The sequence below is a fragment of the Artibeus jamaicensis genome, unplaced genomic scaffold, assembly GCF_021234435.1.
Source record: "Artibeus jamaicensis isolate MK-2021 breed Jamaican fruit bat unplaced genomic scaffold, CSHL_Jam_final scaffold_1019, whole genome shotgun sequence".
In the NCBI taxonomy this organism is placed as follows: Eukaryota; Metazoa; Chordata; class Mammalia; order Chiroptera; family Phyllostomidae; genus Artibeus; species Artibeus jamaicensis.
This window is the reverse complement of record NW_026522025.1, coordinates 23164714-23177718: the sequence shown is the minus strand read 5'-3', so window position 1 is coordinate 23177718 and position 13005 is coordinate 23164714. Positions and strand designations below refer to the sequence as shown.

Sequence of the window (13005 nt, the reverse complement as noted above, 5' to 3'; positions counted from 1 at the left end):
AATCTAGATTGAAGAAACCTCTACAGAACAAGTGATTATGTTTTTTTAAATAATAGAGTGAGAGAGAGGGTGAGAAGCTCTAGATTAAGAGAAATATAGGTGACATATCAATTAATTGCAATCTACAGACATTATGCTAATCCTGATTTGAGCAATGTATAGACTTTAATGCTAACCCTGATTCAAATTAACTATTATAAATATTAGTGAGATTATTAGAGAAACTTGAAAACAGACTAAATATATAATGTTATTAAGGAAGTATTGCTGATTCTTATGGAGGCTAATTGTGTTGTGATACATGCTGAAATATTTATAAATGCAATACTAGGATGTCTAGCATTTTCTTCAGCATAATCTTTGGAGAGGGAAAAAGTGGTTACTGGTAGAGATGAGACAAGGCTGGCTATGACTAATAGTTATTCAGCCTGAGCAGTGGGTATACAGAGGTTCATTAGACCATTAGTTTCTTTATTTTATGAGTTTGACATTTCCTTTCATAAAAGGTTAAAACATATTCTTGTTTGAAATTTGGCAATGAACAGCAGGTCACTATAAGAAATCCTTAGACAATAAAATCTGCACAAGTAAAGTTAGGATACAGATTTAAATCACAATGGTGAGAGCAACTTTTGAGGTCATTTTGGTCAATCTTTGTAAACCAGATTTACCAAAACCATGTATTCTGCTCATTTCTAAAACACTAGCATAGTTATCTTCTTCGATCTGGTTGTGTAGTACTCAGGGAAGCAACCAGAACAGAATTAGACTCATTGAAGGAAACAGCAAGAAAGCATCAGAAATTTTTGGCTTTTCATCCTCTACATTTATTTTGGTAACTCTACCAATTGACCAATACCTGCAAATCCATTTACCAGGGGCGCTTTTTCCCACTACACAGATAGTTCTCAGCACAGGCAGATGCATCTCCCAGAGCTATTCTCTCCCAGTTCTTGTTGCACAATCCGTGCATCCCTGACAGTGCGGTCTCACTGAGAGCTCACAGCAAAAGCCAATGCGATATAAACACACAGAAACAAATGACATGCTTAGTTCTTCTCTAATACCCCAAAGTGGTTCTAGGGCTTCCAGTTATAACTGGGGGATACCCGAGTGCTAATTGTGCCTAGTGAGAAAAACAAACATACCTCATTAATTGCATTGCTCAGGGCTAGTGAAAGACCAAACATTTCCAAGGCCCCTTAAGAACAGTCATATTCCTGTAGAATGGTGCTACACATGAGATTACTTCTTTGAAGCACATGCCTTCTCCTTTTATCTCTACTGCTGGTGTCTGTGGACAGCTTACACTACGATGATTCAAATCTAATCATTGGGATTCTTCTTGTTAACTCTCACAGTAAAAGGGGACAGTGTTATGGCTATATTTGTCTTGCATTTCATTAGAAGCTGTGCATTCTGGTACTCAGAAGTAGAAAACCCTAAATTGACACTGCCAATAGGAGATAATATTGTAAACTAATTATCAGCATTGAAATTATACCTAGAGACTTTAGAAACTGCCACCTACAAGTACATACACCAATAGAGTTAAAAGTTTACATTGATTATATTGAAGGACAAAAGATACATATTTTGAGGCATCAGAATGTTAATATTGGAATTATAGTCAGTGCTCTATTTATCTATGGTAATTACATGAAGCAGCAAAATTCACAGCTAATTTAAAACTTCAGCAATTACTTTCAATATTGTCCTTCAACAGTTCTTTATTAGAACTAGATATATGAACTAAGAGCTATTGACTTATAATTCTATTTCTCGCCCATATACTCATTACCTGCCTAAGGAGAAAGAAGAAATGGCAGGCAACAGAGTTATCTGGGAGATGAGAGGAATGAAGAGGAGACAGAAAGGGGAAACAGCAGTGGTAAGAAGCCCTGGTTGGTGTAGCTCAGTGGATTGAGCATGGGCCTGCAAACTAAAAGATCGCAGTTCGATTCCCTGTCAGGGCACATGCCTTGGTTGCAGGCCAGTTCCCAGCAGGGGATGCATGAGAAGCAACCATACATTAATATTTCTCTCCCTCTCTCCTTCCCTCCCCTTCTAAAGATAAATAAAATTTAAAAAAAAGAAGAGGTAAGGAGTAGGAGAAAAAGGAAGAGAGCAGGCCTTAAGAGAAGGAAGTGGGAAGGGTGGTTGATAGAATGCCACAGAAAAATGGATGCAATGAAAAATGCAAATAGATTTTAAAAATAATTGTATAAATAGTATAAATATCTATACTTCATTTCTCTTCAGGAATCTGCAGTTAATGATTTTAAGTGATGCATAATTTCAACGCGATTTACATGTTAGATACCAAGTTATGGTGTTCATGATCACAGGATCTAAATGCATGCATGAAGCTAGACAATCTTATTAGAAAATCCATAGCCTGTTTGTTTTGTGGTCTCAGGTACATTTTTGCCAGCACTTGCAAAGGAGTTTAGGTCCTATAGTTCCTTAACATTTCAAAACAGAAATATTAAGAAACTTTGGGCTAACATTCAATTAAGTCAATAGCAAATTGAGCTAAATGAGAGCAAAGATAAAGATATCCTGGGAAAGAATCCAGTGTTTTTTTGGGACTTAAGCCAATCAAAATGGAGAGAACAGAAGATAGTGTAGGTGGAATTAATGGGACCTCGTTGCTGGCTCATCAAGTCAACGTAATAGTCAAAAATACATAGCAATCGGTTTGAAAAATAACTCTGCTCATTTGATAGCTGACAAAAGGACTCAGCAAAGGTCTGGCATAAAGGACAATAAGGTGCTCTCAGAGGACTCACCTGTCTTTCCCTGTTTCCTTCTTGAAAACTCCATCGCAGTAACTCATGCGCTTCTCGGTGGTGACATAAATTTGGGCGCTTGGATAGATGTCAACAGTCTTTTTCAACATGTTGTATACGATGCCATTTCCATCCTTCCTCATATTGCGGAAAGGGCCCCAAATAACATAAATAGTAGTGTTTGCCTCCTTGAAAAAATAATCAGGGTTTTTTAGCAAAAGAGGAACGCTGGTATGGGACACAACTCGAATCATCGTCATGCGCCCAACATCTTCTTCGTAGCCCTTGGTCGGGGCATTGTTCATTCTCCAGATGCAGGAGGACTGATCGATCTCATTCCCCACCTTCTGGCCGACCATCTGACCTGAGTTTGACACTATGGCACAAAGGTCACAGTCCAGTTGTAAAGGCTGAAAAACAGAAAGAGACAAGACAGGGAGGGAAACATAAATTAGTAAGGTCCACCTATTCAAACAAGTTTCTCTGGGAAAACAGAAACTTCAAATGTTACATGAGGGCTAAGTGCAGGAAGGTCTCTGAAATGTGCTCACCAGCCCTAAAATGATTGTCTCAGGTTATCAAGCCAGGTGCATGCTTTCATTTAAAAAGTGAGTACAGACAGTTAAGAAATAATTTTAGTTTCTATCCCCTGTGTTGGTTTAAAGTTAAATTTAAAAATTGTCATTTGTTTTTCACTCTAAGTGATGAGTTTTCATTAAAACCATAATTTCAAATGAAATAAGGAAATAGGAAATGATTTGACCTCTTTAACGAAGATGATGACTAAAAAGAAGGTCAAAGGAATACATCCAGGCATCAATTCTGTATTTTACTTATATGCATGAATGGTTATATAGCAGTTGATGAAAATATGAAAAATTCAGCAAACCAGAACTACCTAAGACAAGACTCAGGCTAGCCAAAATATTAGAGTATTAAAGAAGTCTTAAAAACTCTTTTGCACCCCAACTTGACTGTCCTTTGTGTTTGTTTATTCCAGATGGGTAAGGAAAGGCTTCTTTTATGAACTCAGACAAGGCATGTGCAGAGATAGTTTCCAGAGCTACTCTAACCACTCACCTCCCCTTTTTTTAACCAATGAGGTCACAAAGACTCAGAGGTTCAGCACCAGCTATTTGGACTTGCAGATAGATTTAAGTTGCAGTGGTAGATTCAAATCTAGATCTTCTTACTCTGAACCCACTGCCTTTCCCGTTATTCTTTGATTCTTTCCTCCAAAGCTAAGTAAATCCCTTTTGCTGATTCCCTCCCACATGATAAAAAGGCACCCTATCTTCTGAAGCAGTGACAAAAGAGCAATGTGCCTTGTTGATACACATCTTGCTCACGTATCTTCTGTGAGATTCCACATTTTGTATCTGACATTTGTTCCTGGACTTTCACTCTGCCTATTGGTCAGTGGCTCCTCTCACACTCAGACATAATTGTTAATTATGTCTGTGCACTAGACGGTGAAGTCTGTAAGAGTTGAGTTTGTCTTCATTTAACACTACTCTCTAGAAGTCCCTGGAATACTACAGGAGCTCAAAACAGTAGTTAAATTAGGTAATGAAAGCAATTAAATTAAAATAACTTATCAGGAGTCTGAACATTGAATTTAATATTAGGGAAGAAAAGGACTTTTCCAATTCAACTAGGATTGTTAATTTGGATGGAAAGAGAAAATCAGTCTAGAAGGAACACACCAACAGACCAACAGGTCCAATCTCCATGGGTAAATTGATAGGCAAAATGCTTCAGAAAAGTTACCAGGATAATGATCACACAACTGTAACAGACCATCTTTCTTAACTATGGTTGGGACTCAATAAATTTACTGAGCAACTACTATATGCCAGAAAGTGCTCTAAGGGCTGGGGATTCCACTGTGAAAAGTATAAACAAATATCCCTGCCCTCATAGAGTTTACATCCAGCTAGGGGGAGAAAGGCAATAAGCAAACCCATGTGGTACCTGTTAGATGGCAATGGTGCAAAGTAGAGAATGTTACAGCAAGAAAGGGGGTTAGGGTGTGTGTGTGTGTGCGTGTGTGTGTGTGTTGGTAGAGTGATCAGTAAAGGCCTCAGGGGGAAAATGATATTTGAGGAAAGACCTGAATGAAGAGGACTGGATACGGAGATACTTTTGGGGAAAAGGTATTCCTGCAAAGCAAAAGCTGAAGTCACTGCCAACTTCCCAAGGTAAGGGAGGAACAATCAAGAGAGCATTGTAGTCTGGTACTGCATAGAGGAGAGCAAGGATACCAAGGCTAGAAAGATGACAGGGGAGACATCACATAGGATCTTCAACTGAGGAGCCATCAGAGGGCTCTGAGCAAAGGGGTGACTGATATGAATTATATTGACTGATTTTGGCTGCTGGAAAAATGACACAAGGAAGACAATGACAGAGCATGAGAGAGCAGGCTACTGCCACAGTCAAGGCAAGATAAGATAGTGGCTTGGAACAGGTTGGGTAACAGGGAGGTAGCAAGAAGAGGTCACACTCTGGAAATATTCTGAAAGCAGAGCCTACTAGGTTGACCAGTAGATGGCATGTAGGACATGAGAGAAAGACGATCAAAGATAACTTCTGAGTTTCAGCCTGAGCAACTGGAAAACCGGAGCTGCCTTTAACCCAGAAAACAAAGGCTTCAGGAGGTGCCGGGCCAGAGGAGGAAGAAGAGCTCATTCCCAGGCCTGTTGGATCTGAGCTGCCTGCAGCACAGACCCCTCCAGCAAAGGCAATGATAGACTGCTCCAAGGGCTTCAAAGTATTTTCCCAATTACTAAAGTAATATGGACTAGCTATGAAAAACTTGACAAATAAAAAATGAATAAAAGAATGAAAAAAATCTTCATATTTCTACCACTCCACAGTTGCTACAATATTTTGTTATATTTTCCTCCCCTTACATAATTTTAGAAAGGTCAAGAAATATCATTTATACAATTTGGCAACTTTGGCTTTTCATTTGATTTCACACCTTAAGCTTTTCCATGTTAATAAATAGTTCTTAGGGATATTTTTAATGCCTACTCAATATTTCTTTAAAGGGGTTTACCATGAATGTACCTGTTTGCCTACTGTTGGGCATTAGTTATTATTGGATTTTTTTCTATTATGAAAAAACTCCTTTGATGAACATACTTGTACTTCCCATTTTATTTTGAATGCTAACAGTCATAAATTAATAACTTTACTTCTTTGATTTATTTTTCATGGTACATCTATAAAATATGATAGAAAAAAGTATCTATTTGAGATGTCAGAATTAAGAATTAAAAAAAAACTGGACTTGTGTAGAGCCCACAAAGGTCCGATTATGAGGCAGGTTAAAACTGCTATCAAGGGGACTGCCCGTCACTCCTGCTACAGTGAGATTTCTGAACTAAGGGGGGCATCAAGTGGTTCAAACACAGATTAGAATAGGTCCACTCGAGGTAGGTAAGTATATTAGAACACTTGCAAATGGGGTTTGAAGGTTGGTGCCATAGTGAAAACTTTATTAATGACCAAATGGAAGCACAAGAAGGTGTCCCTTGGCATCAAGCATTGATCTAAGACCCTTCCTCAAGCATCTAGAAGCCTACAATCTTCTGGGTGATAAGAAAGTACACAATATTCTTTCTGCCAGGTGATTTGCAGTAGGTCCTGACATTCATTACACTCAGCTGAGTCCTCCAAACTCACCCAGAATCATGCAAATCATGCCTGATTTAAATTGTGTGTGTCATATGGCACGCTCAAACTCATCAACAAGATGCATATGGTGTGGGTAAGTTACATTCAATTTATTGTTCCAAGAAGTTGCTTCACTGTATAATGAAAGCATCTGGGGGTGGGGGCATAGATGCCACAAAGTTTTTAAAAATTAAAAGGGAAAATGGAAGACATAAAGAAAATGCCTTTGATGTGTTCTAATTGGCAAAATGCAGCAATTTGCACTGAATTTCCCAGCCACAAGAGAAAATTAGCTGGCTCTACTGTAATAACAAGACTTAATTTAGCTAATAAGAATCAGCATACTGGTTTCACTTGACAGTTGTAACCCCTAAAAGTGATCAATTAAGACATTGCAATCTGTTGCATGACAACGTATTGGGATGCCGTAGCTGTGCAGATTATGGGGTCACCAGCTGACTAACAACTTGAGGGCAAACAATGGGAGGGCAAGCCTTTTATTTGAGTAACAAATATGTAATTGGGCAGAGAGCTATGAATGCAATGCCTTTGAGGGATCGATGATCATTTTTTAAATGGCTCCTTTCTTTCATACTATTCACTTGGCCATTCTGTCACCATGGCCAGAATCTTAGGGGACTTTCACTGTCCCTGCTGCTTGGTCACGGGCCTGCCTAGCCGCCCGACTTCCTGAATGAGGTACCAGGAGACGTGGCTGTACATGGGGACCTCTCTATTTACCACTTCATTGCAGGAACCATCTTTACGGTATGAGAAGACTGCAGGGCTAGGTGAGCAAAACATTCTTCATCCTAATTGAAGCTTCAGGTAACACAAAGAGCTTGCTTGCTAAGGCCCAAGAGACTCATTTATATGTTTGAAGGCACCTTCAAACTACAGTCAGCTGTGATAAAAAGAAAGAAATACCTAGTCACAAATGGACGGTTTGACCCAAGAGCTGTTCTTCCTGGTTATTTCAGCTCCTTTTATTGGCTTTATCCCTGCATCTTGTGATCTCAACTTTCTTTGTTAAAATGCACTGCTGTTTCTTGGACTCGCTTATAGTATTTGATTTGGGGTCCTGGCTTGAAAATTTATTCCACATGCTTCCACTTGCTCATTTCCACCTCAGTAAGCTGTTTCTTTCTATAATGAGGCCCTGGATTTTCTCAGACCTTTAGAAAGATTTATCTGGTTTTACTTGATCAAGTCTTGTCTTTATCTTAAGTTCTCCTTTTTCATTGACTTGTCCCTACTTCTGTATTTTTTTTCCATTACAAACAAACTTGACCTCTTCATCTGTTTTTCCTGTACACTCGACATCATCAAGCCAACTGCTCTGGTGGGGCCTGGGCTGTGTCCCGGAACTGAGATCCCTGCAAACACATAGCCAAGCCTGTCCCAGCAACTGTGTCCCTGCCAAAGAAAGCCCACAAATGTCACATATTTCTTTCTATTTGAAGTCTAAAATATTGATTTTTTAATGGTAACATCACTGTATTTGATTTGGGTATTTTTCTCCCTCTGTAAAAGATACTAACTCTGACTGCATACCTGGTTATAGACACTCAGTTTGGGGAAAGTTAAGAATTTGATGACATCTATTAAACAACCAAGTAAGTTGCACTTAGCACCTGTTCTGTGCAAACCACTGTGATGGTAAAATCATTTTAGAAGTCTAATCAGCGTGAGCTTTAACCTCAGTATGTGATTAACTAGATTCAATTTACATACTATACTATTTTAAAGGCTGAAGAGACTGCTTTGAAAATCAAGTTTTTTCTCTGCTGAAATGAACCTTCCTGTCTGGGGCCCATGGAGACCATGAAGCAGGGAGGAAGGAAAGAAGCAGTGTGAGTGAGATGGATGAGTATAGTGTGTTATATTTATTGATAAAAACCTGAATGAACACGTTATGGGCCAGTCATCTTACCCGGCACTTTATTACATTATTACACACAATTCTCATAATAAACTCTTCGAAAGTGAGTTTGTTCTTATCTCCTATTGTAGAGTTGAGGAAATGGGGATGAGTATGGTGTCCAGTGGATTCTAGATATTGTACGTGTTCAGCGGAGGAGCATGTGTCTTTGCTGCAATGCATTCCCATCACTGTGACTTTAGGTGATATTAAAATATTTATTATTATTTTGCACTACTCCTAGTATACATATAAGCAAACACCTGCAATCTCACCTAGTATTACATTAAAATTATTTGCATTATAAATTAATGCTTCTAAACATACTGGTGGCCAAGAGTTTCACCAAGATAAGAACACTTGTTAAGCTGATGAAAGCCTTCTTGGGAAAGTTAGGCTTTGCCTGTCCTTTCCAGCAATGGTGTCACCATGGCCTGAGAAATGATGCATACATTCTTTTCTTAATATTTTCAGTTCATAATATGGCTGAAACTTCTAAGATAAACTAATCATGGCCAGTTTTTATGAATTTTAAAATTGTCCTTCACATCCTACTCAATGTGCTTTTCAAAAATATTTTACAACAGCAGTGAATTGTATTTCTTTCTAAAGCGTTAAGTGGTTATAGTCCATGTCTAGAAAAAAAACATGGTAGATAACGTTTTCATAAGCTGATCTCCATGGCAAAAGGGATACCTCCCCCTTGCATGAAAACCTCCTTGCGGTAGATTCACTTTAGAAATCCACAATGACTGCTTTCAAGTCCTTGGCAATCAAAGTTGGCTCAAGACTGCCAAGTCGTTCTGTAACTCATGAACTGTTCTCCCCTCTGTACTGATGAAAACTCCAGCACTGGATGACTGGGATACTGTGCTCATTCTACAGGTCATTCTTACTTTCATTTATTATATGCATGAGCATTTGGCACAAAATGAGTATTTGCAAAAATGTTGAAGAATGTGAGCACAAGGGAATCAAGAAGATCCTGTATTCTTTGATATTGTGGGGGTAGGCACGAGGAAGATGTGTCTATTCTCATTACTTTTTAATAGTTCATGGCATTTTAATAGTTAGCTTTACTTTTCTATGTTTAAGTATTATGTGTGTAGACCCTAAAAACAATTTATCATGACATGCCCAATTAATTCTTGCCTTATTTTTTTATAAAAGGAAAAATGACCTTAACTAACAGATCAATTATTATGATGTTTGTTGAGTATAGTCACTTTTCTCTTCAAATTAGTAAACATACAGTTAAAGAACTCTTCTGTTTCTCTGCTCTAAATTTACACACCCATACACAAACAAGGTTGCCCTCATCCAGCTGAGGAGACAGCTCATCTCCTACTCACCCTTACCAACCACTCCGGAGGGCGCCTCTCCTATCTTCTATGGGGAAGAACCTGACAAATTGCCCTACCCTTTTTGAATGATGTATGGGGAAAACTGCCAGGTGCTTTACATTTTAATCAGTAAGAAGAATGAAATATTTAACCTTTACTTTTTACTCCATGAATAAGCTTATAGATAACAGAATAGATAATTAAAATCTGTGAATTAAAACTCACAAAACAATGTGGTTTTCCAAGCAAAGAGAAATGGCCATGTACGAAAGGTCACCTGTCAACTAGTTCTAGTTATTAAATCTCTGCATTTATCACTGAGGTGGCTCTACAGAAAACGAAGGTCAAGACATTAAATTATGAAACAGTCAGGATTAGAAAAGGTCACCAAGAACTCAAGTAAAATCTAACCAAACCTGCTAATGCTCTACCCGGGATGCAAACACAAACAACCAGGGATGAAACACAACCCTGATTACACTAATCTATCTCCCTACTCTAGCCCCCAAAGGAAAATGAGTTTCTAGTTGATGTCTTGAAGTCTAAAATGAAACTTGCTCATCTCAAATCAAAATGGGAGCTTCAATAAATATTTCAGAACAAAAAAATCATATTTGCATCAAACCAGCTTAAAGGATTAAAAACAGTGTTTTACACAACCCTAATGGTTGCTTGCATTTCAGCCATAAAAATGCCGTTGAAAATACTGGGCATGGGGTACTCCTGGCATGTGGAATGCGTTATAGGACAACCACTCACTAATTTACTGCTTTAATGTTGAAACAAATGAGATCTTTGCTTTTCATCAACCAATTTGGATGGATTTGAACAAAGCAGCTGGAACAAAGCTCCAGAGACACACTCCTCAGTTTGCTGCCATTTATTCCTCTACTCTTTCTGAATGTCTTTAGAGTTTTAGTTTTAGAGGCTTCAACATGTTTAATGATGCCATTGGGGAATAGATTTTGCCTTTATTCTCCTTGATGTTCTTCTGAGGTCTTTCAAGTGAAAGGTACAAAAGAGGCATTAACAATCTGGCATTGTTTTTATTGCTTGACAAAGAAAAAAATGTATTTTAATTTTTCCCGTGTTTCAGGAATGATTAAGCAAGCTGTTTTCATCTATACGGAGTCACTTTCAGCAGACCTCTAACTGTGAGCAAAGAATTGTGAAGACGGTTTTAGAGAGAAATCAGCACAGTTCAACTAAGCCAGCTTGTAAATGCACTTCTTGCCCCTCCACAAACCAGCATCTTTCCATTGGTGCAGCTTTCAAAAGCAGTGTGTATAAATCACACACTATGAATAACGACACATAAAAAGACAGATCTGATAAGCAATGGTTTGGCTTTGACTCTCTGTGGATTTGGAATATGGCATTTACCTTGATTCCTGCCTGGCGGCACTATATCCAAGCATAAAACTTAATATGAGGATGCACAAATATGTTCATGCCAAGAAATAATTCTAAAATAGGCAACACAAAGCTATGTTTCTCAGTTACCATAGATAATGTGTTCTCTGTGTTTGAAAGTTCCTTGAGAGAAACGGATCCATATAGGCAAGTTGGCGTGCCCAAAACAGCAGCTTGCTTTCTCTCTGGACTGGAAGGCAAAAAATGGGTGTTCCCAAACAAGAAAGAGTTTTCTCCCATGGACTGGAATAACAGAAGTCATTCATATTTCACTATCAGTGGTAGGTCATAATAAAATTTAATGAATTTGTGACCAATTTTCTTCTGCATTATTTTCCTCTCTTTTTGGGAAGATGAGCTCAGGACCCAGTGCTAAGATGCCACCCAGGTATGTCACACAGAGAAAGTAGGAGAGAAAACTGATGTATGCTGTCATATTAGTGCCTTAACATGTCCCTCAGCTAGGGGCATGATCTTCAACCAGTTGCACAATGACCAGGAGAACTTAAAAAAAATTGTAATGGCTGGATGCCACTCCTGACCAAAAAAATCAGACCACTCGTGAGGGAGGCACCTGCATGTTAGTATTTATTTTCTTTTATGTTCCTCACAGGGTTCCAAAGGGCATCTAGGACCGAGAAACAATATCTCAGAGGAATTAGTGGTAATGAAACTGGAGACCATAATGCCTAGTCCAAGGGAAAAAATAGCAAAATGGTTAGTTTGTATCCTCAGGGCCCTAAGTGAGAGAGGTGCCGGGGTAGCAAATCTCTCCAGTTACCCCTCAAATACTACTTACTGCATCCTGAGCTGCACATCCTGGGTGCCTCGGACAAGCGCCCCAAAGTATCCCATGACAGCATGCTGATCATTTCTAATTAGAATCACATGAGAGGCAGCAGGACTGGGAGGACTCTCTGACTCTCCTCTGTCTCTCTAAATGGAGAAAATAAATCTCCCTGGGAAGGGGCCTCCCAGCTGTAACAGGTTGAGGAGCAATCAGACAGAGGAAGAGACAGCTTTACCTCCGATTTTAAGAATCTAGCGCTGAGAAGCCTATTATACAAACTCTTGTTAATTTTACTAAATTACTGCCCTAAGCCTACATTCTACTTAAATTCCTTACGATGTCCCCCCAAATCTATGTTCCTTTGTCTTGTTGAGTCCCCGCAAATTTATTGTTTCTTTAGTTATAAGATATATAAACAGGCTGTTCCACTTCTCCCACAGAGATTCTTTTAATCTTCCTGTGTACACATAATACAACCTGAAATTTTGTCCTGTTAGTCTGCCTTGTGCCAAATTATTAGCAGCCCAGCCACAAGGACTCAGGATGGGTAGAAAGGGGAATTCCCTCTTCCCAACAACATGAAAATAGCCCTAGAAGTTAGTGATTCTGAAGAGAAAATGGAGACAATATTGGAAGTTTCCATGTAGTACCAAGCATGAGAATTTTTATTTCCCACAGAGTTATTGTTAATGATATAGCATTAGAGGCATTCTTGATGTTCTGACTAGAATTTTCTTTGGGAGCCAGGAAAATCATGTTACCTTATAATTTCTCTTAATTGTCATGAGGAATTTTGCCAGAGTGTAAGGGTTGTGGTAAATTGAACATTTGTTGATATGCATTTAATACAGTTTTTTTAATCTTGTTTTATTTCTAGGCTGGATGATGTTTTAGTTTGAGAGGAAAGGGTTGGTGGAGATGGAGTGACTGTGAATACAAGAGAATGTCACACTAATGGAATGAGAACACAAGAAAAAGAGACATCAATAATTTGAGAATACAGTTGGACAGGTAGCCTTTGAGAAGTTAGAAACTGGTCTTACCCTACACAACAGCACGGAT

General features: G+C 38.7%; 1 protein-coding gene across 4 annotated transcripts in view; it reads right to left on the bottom strand.

Moving 5' to 3' along the window:
• ST6GALNAC3 (ST6 N-acetylgalactosaminide alpha-2,6-sialyltransferase 3) overlaps nucleotides 1–13005 on the bottom strand; it is a 498049-nt gene that overhangs the window by 192707 nt on the left and 292337 nt on the right. For all 4 annotated transcript variants that reach the window (XM_037132828.2, XM_053655626.1, XM_037132829.2 and 1 more), the window contains exon 3: nucleotides 2793–3202. In XM_037132828.2, the coding sequence (XP_036988723.1) occupies nucleotides 2793–3202 (410 nt within the window). The remainder of the gene's footprint in view (nucleotides 1–2792; nucleotides 3203–13005) is intronic.